The sequence below is a fragment of the Colobus angolensis genome, unplaced genomic scaffold (assembly GCF_000951035.1).
Source record: "Colobus angolensis palliatus isolate OR3802 unplaced genomic scaffold, Cang.pa_1.0 Scaffold45, whole genome shotgun sequence".
In the NCBI taxonomy this organism is placed as follows: Eukaryota; Metazoa; Chordata; class Mammalia; order Primates; family Cercopithecidae; genus Colobus; species Colobus angolensis.
Genome location: NW_012117932.1, coordinates 4,119,236 through 4,132,552, shown reverse-complemented (window position 1 = coordinate 4,132,552; position 13,317 = coordinate 4,119,236). Strand labels below are relative to the sequence as shown.

Sequence of the window (13,317 nt, the reverse complement as noted above, 5' to 3'; positions counted from 1 at the left end):
CCAGGATGGTCTTGATCTCCTGACCTCGTGATCCGCCCGTCTCGGCCTCCCAAAGTGCTGGGATTACAGGCTTGAGCCACCGCGCCCGGCCTTCTCTATGTCACTTCTTTCTATGCTCATTTTTTCCTTTACATCTTTGTACATATGAATATAGTATAAATACTTGAATATCCTTTTCTACTTTTATTCCCAATATATTTATTTGGATTGCAAGTAAACCTACCTGACCTTTTCTACTAATTTTATCATCTGTGTCATTCCTATGTGTTTCCATTTGGTGATTTTGTTCCTTTTATAATAAATTTTTCTGCTTCTTTACATTCCTGGTAATTTTAATTTTATTGTAAGATATTTCTACTTTAGCTTTTTGGGTAGTTCATATTTCCATATTCCTGTAAATATTCTTGAGCTTTGTTCTCAGAAAACATTTCTTTGCAACTGGTTGATCTTTCTGAGACTCTCTGTGAGCTTATTTAGTTATGATCGGAGCAGACTTTGGTCTAGAGCTATTTTTTTTTTTTCTCCCAGTTGCCAAGGCAATACCCTTGTGAACTGTCTGCCTGATGTTCTGTGAGTTATGAGGTTTTCCACTTTGGCGTTGGGGAGCACTAACTATTCTCAGCCCTGGGTGAGCCCTGGGCGTTGTTTCCTCTAGTCATTTCTTCTGGTTCTTCCTTCCTTGGCACTTGGTAGTTTCATCCCATGCATGTGTTGATCCTGAGTCGGCTGGAATTTTGGGCAGATCGCCTGCAGCTCTTAGGAGCTCTGCCTGTGCTCTCTCCTCTCTGACACCTTCCTTGGCCTTTCTAGACTCCAAGCTCCATCTCCTCAACTCAGAGAGACTGTTGGACTCTGCATGTGTCTTCCCGGTGCCTGGGAACTCTCTGAAAGCAGTAAGCTGGGGCAGTCCTTTGTTTTTGCTGTTTAGGGACCACTGTTTTACACTGCATGGCATACCAAAGTCTGAAAGTCTTTTTTTTTTTTTTTTTAAACCAACCAACCAACGAACCAACCAACCAACCAAACAAACAAACATATTTTGTGTCTTTAAAAAAAGTAATTTCAGTTGGAAGGGTAAATCTGATCCATGATACTCCTTCTTGTCCAGAAGGGTAACTTGGGTTTTATTTTTGTAATTATTTTAGTTGTATGTTTACAAACCTTTGTTTATATGTTTATTTTACAGAGTTATGTTTTTCTTTATAATTCAAACTATGTTTTATGAAAGAAAAGATATGTTTATTTTAAAATTAGATAACCAGAAAAATCTAAGATTAAGTGTTGTGATTTAAACTTAATTATCTCTATAGATTATTATTATTATTTTTTTCTTAGATAGGAGTAATATACTACCACTCAACCTCTATTGAAACGTTGGCAGCCCTGAGACCTCCTTTTGTAATTTTGCATGTTATGGATGTATTTCTGCTCCCAAAGGAATGAAGAGCAGATACTTCCTCATGCAATCCCTATAGATTAGAAGTCCCATTTTCTTCTAGAAACATTCAGATTATCAAATTTACCTTATACATGTTTGAGGATATATTTTCTTATATATATTGTTTGGTTATTTAGTTGTCAGTGAATTTGTGACGGTTGTTTCACTCTACAGTTGGAAAACAGCAGTTCAAAGGCATGCTCACAGATTATCTTTTCATTGTGATACAGAATTATTTTACCGTAAGCATTAAGGATATTGATTTCAATTTATAAACTCAGATATTCAAAGCACAGTCAATGTTCTTTTTTAATGTCAATGTTCTTTTAATGTACTTAAAATTCTCTTTCAGATCAGGGAGCTGATTTTGGATGGATCTTTACAATTAATCCAGGAAGGTCTCAAAAGTGGTTTTCTTTATCCACTTTTTGAAAAACAGGACAAGTGTAGTAAGCCCATTACTTTACCACTTGATACCTGCAATTTGCCAGAATTATGTGAAATGGCAAAACATTTGCCTTCTCTAAATGAAATGGAACATCAGACATTACAATTGCTGGAAGAGGATACATCTGTTACAGAACAGGATTTATTTTTGCGAGTTGTTGAAAACAACTCTGGCTTTACAAAAGTGATTACTTTAATGGGACAAAAATACCTGCTACCACCGAAAAGCAGTTTTCTTTTATCTGACATTTCTTGTATGCAACCACTTCTGAACTGTAAGTAATTATTGTTTGTTGTTAGGAAAATATAATTTTTCTGTGGGCTGAAAGTTAAGAGCTAGTTTGAAATTTGAATATGGGTCATCATTTATGAGGATAGGGTGAACACTTTTCCTTGTGTTATTTCTCTCTTAGGTTTAATTTTAAGGTGCTGACTTTTGCTTTTTAAAAAAATAAATTTTTATTATGAATAAAGAGTCAAAAGCTTATTTCAAAGAGAGCAAATATGGTTATTTCTCTGTACTTAGGAGTTCAGTATGCAGTTGTGTTTAACCAAATCACTTTTTTTTAACTTCTTCATAGCAAAGTAGAAACGCTTCAGTTATGAATATCAATTCCCGAATCATTCCTAGCCTTGTATAAAGGATACATTTTAAGCTAGTGTTCAAGCTCATTGTCTAAAATTTCTTGAAACATTTTCCTGTACAAAGTTAAAAAATTTACATATTGAAGTCCACAGTCACACAGACCTGTACTTGACTTTACATCCTGAAACTTATTTAACTGTGAGTCTTAGGGGTATTCATTTCACAAAACTGAGCCCCAGTCTCCTAATCTATAAAATGGACCTGATAATACCTGCTTTTTAGGGTCATTTTGAGGTATATTGATCAAATTGAGGTAGATTGGTCAAATTGAATTTAATTTCCTGTTTATTGTTATTTGGACATTTTAAAGCAAAATTGTAAGTTCTTCGGCAACTACAACACAACTTACTAATGGAAAGCTTCTTTTAATTGCTATCAAGCCTTCTTACACATGAGTGGTTATCCGTGAGCAGTGCCATAAATTCTTCAGAGTAAATGACAGGATAACAAATTAATGAGAAAACCGTGCTATGCATGAACATTTTTTCTCTTCTTTTTGATCTTTGTTACTCTAATAGCTTAAAAAGTGTCACTTCTTTATTTTAATCTGCATTCTTTTGATTACTTATGAGATTGCACACATTTATAAAAACATACCTATGTTTATAAAAGGGGGAGAAAGGACAGTTCTTCCTTACAGTATTGGAGTTATTCCTTACATAATTGGAATTATTGATTCCAATTAATAAATGAATGGAATGATGGAGCTAGAGAATTTCCATTTGATAAACACCGTAAGAAATGGATGTCAAAATAGTGGGTGAAAAGATGAGACAGGCTATTTTCATGGTCTTAAAGTATCTTCTCCCAAGATACTTGTTAATTACAAGGGAAAAACTGGTGGAACTCAGCAGATAACACTTTAACCAAAGACTTTTTAACATCCTTTACCTCCTGATATGTTGCACTGATCGGGCATGGCAGGCATTACTTTGGTGGTTCTCCTGCCAAAAACAAATAAACTAAATTTAATCATGAGAAAATACTAGACCCAGATTGAGGGACATCCTATAAAATAATTGGTAGCATTTAAAAGTTTCAAAATCATGAAAGATGAAGAAAGACCGAGGAACTTTTTCAGGTTGGAGTAGAGTTAGGAGGGATGGCAGCTAAATGCAATGTTTGATCCTGGCTTTGATCCTGAATCTGAAAAAGTACATTAGTAAATAATTGGGGAAGTTTCATTATGGTCAATATGTCAGTTATAAAGGGTGAAATTGTTTTAAAATAAAAAGTAAAAAAAATGACCTAGATTTCTTAGGACTATATTAATATGGCTGCCAAGATGCATAGGTAATTCACAGATCATTAGGTTCAGCTTACTGAGCTATGGTCATCTGCAGGTAGTCTCTGTAAAAATTGCAGTAGGTGAAAATTATGATACAATGCTAGAGGTAAGGGGAACATCTAGTATTTAATGATAAATTACTCTGAATAAATGCTATGTATACAGATCCTTTCGGTGCATTCCATTGTATTCGTGTCCATAGTTAAATCACTTGAGTTTTGAAGAACATGTTTAGTTTTTAAAGTGATCACGTAGAGAAAGTATTTTCTGAAATTGTGTCTTTGTTTTCAGATAGGAAAACATTTGATGTAATTGTGATAGATCCACCATGGCAGAACAAATCAGTTAAAAGAAGTAATAGGTAAGTGGAAATGAATTAACTGTTAGAAGTGCTTTCTAAAAAGCCTGTAGTCCTTTGTACATAATAGTTTAATATACTATTGGTATTACTTCATGATATAGGTTATCTGAGACTCCTAAAATGCTTTCAATAGTTTTAACAGTTTAATTTCCTTAACTAGTTAATTCTCTTGAACTGTAACTATATATAAGTGTAACAATGTCAAAAGTATTGCATTTATTAATCACCAGAAGCAGTACAGGGCTGTTTCTGTTAACACCAAAGGACAACATATCTGTCTTCTTTAATATTAAATTCTAAAGTTTAGAAATATGTGCCAAAATATTTCTAGTTTTCCTTAATAATGTGTTATGAGTGAATTTATCTAATTCATTCTTAAATTTGTTTTTATGTTTAATTTTTTAGTTTATGTTACATCTTAGGGTGATAAGTTCAATTAGTTACTAAGATGATATTTCCTTTCAATAGCATTAAACATTTTTTTCCTTTCAATTTTTTTTTTTTTTTTTAGACAGAGTCTCACTCTGTCACCAGGCTGGAGTGCAGTGGTGCAATCTCGGCTTACTGGAGCCACCACCTCCTAGGTTCAAGTCATTCTTCTGCGTCAGCCTCCTGAGTAGCTGGGACTACAGGTGCATACCACCATGCCTGGCTAATTTTTGTTTTTTTAGTAGATATGGGGTTTCACTATATTGGCCAGGCTGGTCTCGAACTCCTGACCTCATGATCCGTCTGCCTCAGCCTCCCAAAGTGACTGGGATTACAGGCGTGAGCCACTGTGCCTGGCCTTTTCCTTTCAATTTTAATGAATGTCTTCAGTTACATTCTCTCTCACTTTTCAGTTTTCTAGACTGAAAAATTCCAATTTCCTTGACTTAAACTTCATATGAAATTTCTTCTTCTCCACAGTGATCCTCACCTTTCTTATGCTTCTTATGAGCTGTGCCAGTAGGATTTGTTTCTTTTGTTTTCTTTTTCTTCTTCTTCTTCTTCTTTTTTTTTTGAGATAGGGCCTCACTCCGTTGCCCATGCTGGAATGCAGTGGTGCAATCGCAGCTCACTGCAGCCTCAAACTTCTGGTTCAAATGTGCCTGCTGCCTCAGCCTCCTGAGTAGCTGGGACTGCAGGTGTGTGCCACTACACTTGGCTATTTAAAACATTTTTTTTGTAGAGACAATGTCTTGCTATGTTGCCCAGGTTGGTCTTAAACTCCTAGTCTCAAACGATCCTCCTGCCTCAGCCTCCCATAGTGCTGAGACTACACATGTGAGCCATCATGCCTGGCCAGATTTGTTTCTTTTAAAGTTGCAAGAATCATACAAAGAATTCATGTATCTGTTTTCTGTGTGTGTAGATATCTATATCTTTATATAATTTTTTTATGAGTTACTTGAGAATGGATTAAGAGAAAGGGTAAGTTACCCTTGAATATTTCAGTATGTATTTCCTAAAAACAAAGATAATTGTCTTACATAACGTGATTATCAAAATAGGTAATCAACATTGATAAATATTATGTACAGGTATTTTTCAGGTTACACTGATTGTCCCAGGAATGTTCTTTGTAGCAAATAAAATTCTGGATTATACATGTTCAGTTGTCATATTTCTTTAGTATCTTTTAACTCTCTTTCTTTGGCTGATTTTAATTTGTATCCTTACCTTTGAGAAATTGTAACTGAATATAAAAGCTTTCAGTAAGTTTTGTTCGTTTAGCAAATTTTTGATTCTGTGGGTCGCTTTGGAAACTACCTTAACTTGTAGTTGGTTTTTGAAGTGAGGTGTCTTGAGGACTGGGCCTTCAGACTTTGCAGTTTGGCTAACTCTGGGCAATACATTTTTATTAATAGTTCTCTTGGATGTGCACCTAGGGGTAGAATTGCTGCACCATGTCATTCTATCTTTAAGTTTTTGAGGAGCTATCAAATCATTTTCTACAGTGCCTGTAGCATTTTATATTCCCACCAGCAATGAGGGGTCTAGTTTTTCTACATTCTCACCATTTTCTTTTTGTTTTTTGCATATTTTCCATTGCATCACATTAATATGCATGTTTTAGAATTTGCTCAGTGATTTCCATGAAATTAGAGCTAGAAGAGGCGATATGAATATTACCTCTTTCTCCACACAAATCAACCCAATTAAGTTAAGGCAATCAAGGAATCTGCAGTTATTGAAACCAGGTAACTTTAAATGTTTCACCTGACGTTCTTCATACTGTAGCAAAATTAGTTCTTTCATCACTTTGATTATGAAGAGTACTTGTTTAGATGGCAGGAAACGTGGGTGCTTGAGATCTGAATTCTTTTGCTCTTTTTTGTTTTTTGAGACAGAGTTTCGCTCTTGTCACCCAGGCTGGAGTGCAATGGTTTGATCTCAGCTCGTTGCAACCTCCACCTCCTGGGTTCAGGCGATTCTCCTGCCTTAGCCTCCTGAGTAGCTAGGATTACAGGTGTCCACCACCACACCTGGCTAATTTTTGTCTTTTTTTTAGTAGAGATGGGGTTTCACCATGTTGGCCAGGCTAGTCTCAAATTTCTGACCTCAGGTGATCCACCTGCCTCGGCCTCCCAAAGTGTTAGGGTTACAGGCATGAGCTACCACACCCTACCCTATTTGTTTTAAGAAATATTTATTGATTGTTCCTGACATACAGTTGTCACATGCTAGAGCTGGATTCCAATGTTTGTTACATTTGGCCATTGGGAAGTCATTTACATTTTTCAGAGCAAGCATAATGGTAAAAGTCTCATTGGAGTCAACTAAGGAATAAAATAAAGGAGAGAAAGTAGAAGGATTTACATACAAGTCATTAGCTTAGTTGTAGATAGAAGGAGACGGAATTGAGGGAATTTCTCTTCTGTATTCTCTATCCCCTTCTTTCTCCTCTCCTCCCCTCCACACCTTTTCCTCTCCTTTTCTTACTCTCTCTTCTCCTTTTCTCCATTCTCCTTTTCTCATCTTCTTTTCAAATGAGATAGGATAATCATAGGTTGATGTTAAAGAACTACTAGAGAAGGTGAAAATACAGAAGGAGAGGATAATTGGTATTACAAGTTACTAGTATATAGGAATAAGAGAATACAACCGGAGGGATAAGCTTTAATGGGTGAAACCATGCCATTTCCTTTAAGAGGAAATGTATGAACATAGATAAGTAAAGGTATATAAAGGAGAGGGGTTAGGGTTGGGTACTTGAAGGAGGTTGGTGGCCTTGTTGTGCTGATGTATGAGAGAGTTTGGGTAAGGGATCTGAACGGGGTGAGCGTTTGTGGTACTTGACCAAGGATAAGTAAAGGAATTGCTGAGTAGTTTGAGATCCTGAGAGTGGATTTAATAAACTTTTAATACCCAGTTCTTCTGCATTTTCTTCACCTGATTTTCCTTATACAAACAAAGTGAATAAAACTGTGATATTGATTTAAGATTGGAGGTTTGCGGGAACTGTGAGGTTGAAGAGTAAAGGGAGGATGGGAACTGAGAGTGCTAGTGAGAAGGCAATGAAACGATTGGTGGTCCACAGGAAAGAAAAGTAAGTGTGGTCAGGAATAAACTGCTAGATAAGGTCAAAGAGTGGGTGAGGCATAGGAAGTTATTGCCAGAGATTGATGTTTATGGTTTCAGAGAGGGAGCAAGTGTGAGTGATGATAGGGTCCAGGTTATGGCATTGGAGTGGATTATGGAAGTGGGATGAAGGCAGTTGTATTTGTTTAGGTGAAAAATGGTTGAAGTATGTACGTTATATGAATTGTGCTTTGAAATAATTCAGAATAATGGCCAGTTTTGTGTTAGTGAGGTAGAGGGATCTCAGAGCTTAAGTCATTGTTGAATATGTTGAGGATGAAATGGATTCAATAAGCAACAGTAGAGGCTAACATAGCTGGATAGCATATCTCTCAAAGAGAAAGGGTTTTTTGCAAACGTGGATGAGTTCTACCCTGGAAACAGCCATGGGGGAGCCAGGAGAATAATGACTTCTCCCCTCCCACTGAATGTTGGAGAAAGGGCCATATTCATTTGATTGAATATTGTAGAGCAGGTAGTATTTTTGCAGGACAAACTAGACATTATACTCTATGGCCAGGAGGTACAAGATTATAGATTTTGTTTTACACAATGAAAACATGAGGGCTTCAGAGAACCCAGTGGAATTGACTGGGAAGGCAGAAAGCGAGATGATAGATTGGGGGTTGTAAATGCAGTGGGATGGAGATGAGGATGGATGAGATGATAGATGACACAGGGAGTCAGCATTTTGTGCAGGGTTTGAGGATTCTAGGGCTAGGAGAACTGTCATTGGAATAGATTGGCTTTAGCATTACCAATTTTGCAACACTGATTTGGTGCCAGGTAAGGCTTGTAGGGTTTGACTTAGGTTATTGAGAGACTAGTTTCAAGACTCACTGTGACGGGGCTCCTGTGTAATACAGAGGATGGGATCTAAACAACAGTATTTGCTTAATTTTGAATTGGAGAAAAAGTATTATAAATAGTAAAATTACTGAAACGTAATGCATTTAGAAATGACTAAAAAAAAAAAAATACAGCCTGACGTTTTTAAACTAGTTTAAAAAAGTGGTTTTTTTTTTGTTTGTGTTTATTTGTGTGTTGGGTGGGTGTGTGTGTTTCTTTTTTTTTTGCTACATAAATAGCAGTAAGAGCTTTGCATTTGTGGAGTCAGTGTTATGCATGTCTTCTCCCTGCTTATTTTTCTTTTTTTGCAGTGAATTTTGCTCATCCTTTTTTCTGTTTATTTTTAGGTACAGTTATTTGTCACCCCTGCAAATAAAGCAAATACCTATCCCTAAATTGGCTGCTCCAAACTGTCTTCTTGTTACTTGGGTGACCAATAGACAGAAGCACCTACGTTTTATAAAGGAAGAACTTTATCCCTCTTGGTCTGTGGAGGTAGTTGCTGAGTGGCACTGGGTAAAAGTAAGTTCAGAAGTTAGCTTATTTGTTAATACAACTTGATAGAAGTCACATAAAGGTAGCATCTATTTTGTAATGCTCAACATGTCACTGCTCTACTCCTTCAACATGGGCTAGTTCAGACTTTTGCTTCGCTGCTTAGCACTTTTATATTTTTATTCTCAAGGCTATTTTTTTCTGTATGTCTTTTTGTAATGGGGCCTCAAACTGCTGGCTTTGGGAAATCAGTCAGGAAGATATCAGGATGAAAATTTTAAAAGCTCTGATTATTTCTTGTTTAAAAAACAACAAACAAAAACTTTGGGGAATTATGTATCACCAAACATAGAAATAGTCTTACCCTTCATCTTCTTCCCCTTTATATACTCACAATTTCAACCACCCTTTGTGATTTCTTTTTCTTATTTCGTGGGGGATGAGGGCAAGGAATAGCAAAGTAACCCATTGTAGAGGGGATGGGAAGATGCCAGAACCAAGAACGTTTTATGCTCTAAATCTTGTTAACTTAGGTCCTCAGTGCCTTTTGTGCTGCTGTGCATATTTTTGAAAGAGATGATTCAAACTCTAGAATTGGTTGAATGATCTTTAATATCTCCGCATGCTACAAGATTACCAAAAAATACAGAAAAATCAGGTATCAATTTAGAGTTCATCAGGCTTCCTTTTAAAGATACATTGACTATTTAGATGATGTATAAAAGCCTTCCTAAATTTTGAAAAGATAAGCCAAGCTATTATTTTAGTGTTTAATGTTTATATTGCAAGCATATTCATTTTTAACACAGTGGAGTTGTATTTTTTATGACTTTGTGTATACTTTTTCATCTACTGGAATATCTTCTAAAAGCTGTGTACAGTAGTTCCTCCTTATGCTTGGGGGATGCATTCCAGGACCCCTAATGGATACCTGAAACCATGGATGGTACTGAACCCCATATATAGTTTTTTTCTTATAATACATACCTATGAGAAAGTTTATTTATAAATAGAGAGATAAACAATAATAACTAATAATAAAATAGAATATTATAGCAATGTACTGTAAATGTTATATAAATGTAGTCTCTCTCTCTCTCAAAATATCTCACTGTCCTATATTTACCTATCTCTGGACTGCGGTTGACCATGAGTACCTGAAACCCTGGAAAGTGAAACTGTGGATAAGGGGGGACAAGTATATATTGTTTATACCTATGTTATGGGACTTGACAAAGACTTACAGTTGTATCTTTGTTTTCATGCTGTACTTTGGTCTTAGTATTGGTTAATTTGGTATAGGACCATGATAGGAGTATACTACCCCATTCCGTCTTGCCTCTTATGATAGTTCTTTTATAGTCAGAACCTGGGACCAAAGTCAGGAGGAGGTCATCTTTTGAAATCAAACCCAGTAAAATGTTAATACATAAAAATAAGATTATTAATCTGTAGTAGTAATCAGTTCTAAGAGATGGTATAAGACCAGAATTCAAAACATAAATATTATCTATTATGTTATATGAAGCATTTATTAGGTAATTATACGTATTGTTCTGATAGGAGGAGTAATGTGCATTGAGTATAAAGGCTACCCAACGTGCCAGTATTTATACAGCACTTTTTGTAGGAGATGCTGTGTCTGATTGGCCCTAGAGGAGATAAAAGACTTTCTGATTACTGATTTGGTTGTTTAGATACACTGATACAGGATAAAGGGTTTCACAGATAGCAGTGTTCTGACAGTGAAAATACGTATTCCCATGGTAAATTAATGAATTGATATTTTAAATTATTTTTGAGTTTGATTAGCTTAAATGAATCTTTGAGAGTATGATCATCCCAGGGTGAAATGATGAAATTGAATTTCTGAATTTATAATGCCCAGGGCCAGTCTCTGAACTAGGTATTGTCTATCAGCCACTCAGTTTCTATCCTTATTAATTTTGGCTTTGACAATGTTTAATGATACTATTTCCTATAACTAAAGGGAACTGTGTATTATGATCTACTTAGTCATATTGCTAATTCATTTATTAGTTCATTCATTAGTAATTCATTTATTAGTTCATTTGCATGAACTAATAAATTACTGATGTCATGGTTTCCAGGAATCAATTTTAGTTAAGAGTGGAGATTGTTTTACGTGCAAGATGATAATGAAGTTATATTTGAAATATTTATATGATATTTAAAAAAATCTCTTATAGAAGCAATGTCTAATATGGTAGCCACTAACACATGTGACACTTCAGCACTTGAAATGTGGCTAGTCCAAACTGAAATGTACTGTTAAGTATAAACTATACTTTGGATTTCAGGCATAGTACAAACGAAAGAATGTAACATATCTCAATAACTTTTCTGAATTGATTACATATTGAAATGATAGTATTTCAGGTATGTTAGATTGAATTAAATATATAATTAAAATTGATTTCATTGCTTTTTTTTTTACTTCTTTAGGTGTTTCTGTTAGAAAATTTAAAATGATAAATGTGGCTCACATAATATTTGTACTGAACAGCACTAGCCTGGAGGTTTAATGTGTGTGTTGTGTTTCTGTTGTGTGTGTGTGGAAGCTCTATAGTGATGGGAAAAAATAACCCTCTTTTGTTGGCTCCTTCCTATCAGATCACCAATTCAGGAGAGTTCGTGTTCCCATTAGATTCTCCACACAAAAAGCCTTATGAAGGTCTTATACTGGGGAGAGTTCAAGAAAAAACTACTCTACCATTGAGGTAGGAAAGGCGATTTTTCAAAATTGTATACATGTATTAATTTTTATGCTTTTAAAAATGATCATCTTAGTAATCATTGACTTTTTAAAATTTTTATGTTTTTGAAAATCTGAAAATAGCCCAGTGTAGAAAAGAATGGGTGGTATGGCACAGGAAACTTTATATTTTATCTAGTGTGTACTTGTCATTATTATAGAAAATGAAATGATAAGAATGTCTCAATACTTAGGTTAATTTCTTTCATTGATTGTAAAATTTGTTTTAAAATCAGATACAGAAAGAGAAAAAAATCAATGCAGCTGTGGCTTATATATAAAAAATTGTTTTTGAAAATATAGTTTACTTTCTTGTTCTGTTTAATTAGGAATGCAGATGTAAACGTGCTCCCCATTCCAGACCACAGATTAATTGTCAGCGTGCCCTGTACTCTTCACTCACATAAGCCACCGCTTGCTGGTATGTTTTTATAAAATAGAATTGTTATCACTTTTGTCAAATTTGAAAAAAAGAGTACGTTTAGTATTTAAATGGCCTACAGATTCGGAAATTAAGTCAGATGTGGGTTAATGAATATTCTAAAACTATTTCTCTATCTCTATAAAATAGAGAATAGATCAGTTTTGTGTTACTCAGCTTTCCCAGTTATACCATTTTTCAGATTCCCCTTGCTATCAGTTGCTTCCCATCACTGGGCTGACACAATGAATGCTGATGGGCATCTGATAATGTAGTTCAGATAGATCCTTTATTTTACTACCAGGGCTCTATCTCTTGCTTGTCCTAAAACCAGGAACTCAGAATAGTAGTCAGAGAGATAGAAGTCCCTTGATATTTGGTTATTTGGTTAGTGGCTCTCACTTTTACGTGTTTTTTAAAAGGTAGTGTTGCTTTTCTGGAACATTGACAGCTAATTGCTGCAGCCTGCAAATTCTCACTAGTCTTAATACTTTAGTATAATGTCTATCATTCAATGAAACTAAGCAGCAGGGAATAGTGGGGAGTTTGGCTTTAGAAATGGACTAACATGAGTTTGAATCCTGGCTTCGGGAGTTGGGCAAGTCACTCAAATATTTTTCTATATCAGAGTCCTCATTTAAAGGGGGAATAGTGATATTTAGTCTTCTAGAGTTGTGAGAATTAGTTATATCTAAAGTTCTGTAGCATGTGGTAGAAGCTCACTGAATGCTAAATTTTTCAAATCAGAGTTTAAAAACATCGAAATGTAAAGTCCTTGAGAGACACTGAATTTAATATTCAAAGTTTGTATGAACAGATACTTCTCAAAAGAAGACATTTATGCAGCCAACAGACACATGAAAAAATGCTCATCATCACTAAGAAATGCAAATCAAAACCACAATGAGATACCATCTCACACCAGTTAGAATGGCGATCGTTAAAAAGTCAGGAAACAACAGGTGCTGGAGAGGATGTGGAGAAATAGGAACACTTTTAAACTGTTGGTGGGACTATAAACTAGTTCAACCA

The 13,317-nt window shown here is 35.3% G+C and overlaps 1 protein-coding gene across 1 annotated transcript in view; it reads left to right on the top strand.

The window, feature by feature from the left end:
• METTL4 (methyltransferase like 4) overlaps window positions 1-12,299 on the top strand; it is a 30,692-nt gene extending 18,393 nt beyond the window's left edge. The window contains exons 4-8 of the mRNA XM_011957818.1: window positions 1,791-2,160; window positions 4,111-4,180; window positions 8,941-9,115; window positions 11,723-11,829; window positions 12,194-12,299. Coding sequence (XP_011813208.1) covers window positions 1,791-2,160; window positions 4,111-4,180; window positions 8,941-9,115; window positions 11,723-11,829; window positions 12,194-12,299 — 828 coding nt within the window. The remainder of the gene's footprint in view (window positions 1-1,790; window positions 2,161-4,110; window positions 4,181-8,940; window positions 9,116-11,722; window positions 11,830-12,193) is intronic.
• Window positions 12,300-13,317: the final 1,018 nt, after the last annotated feature.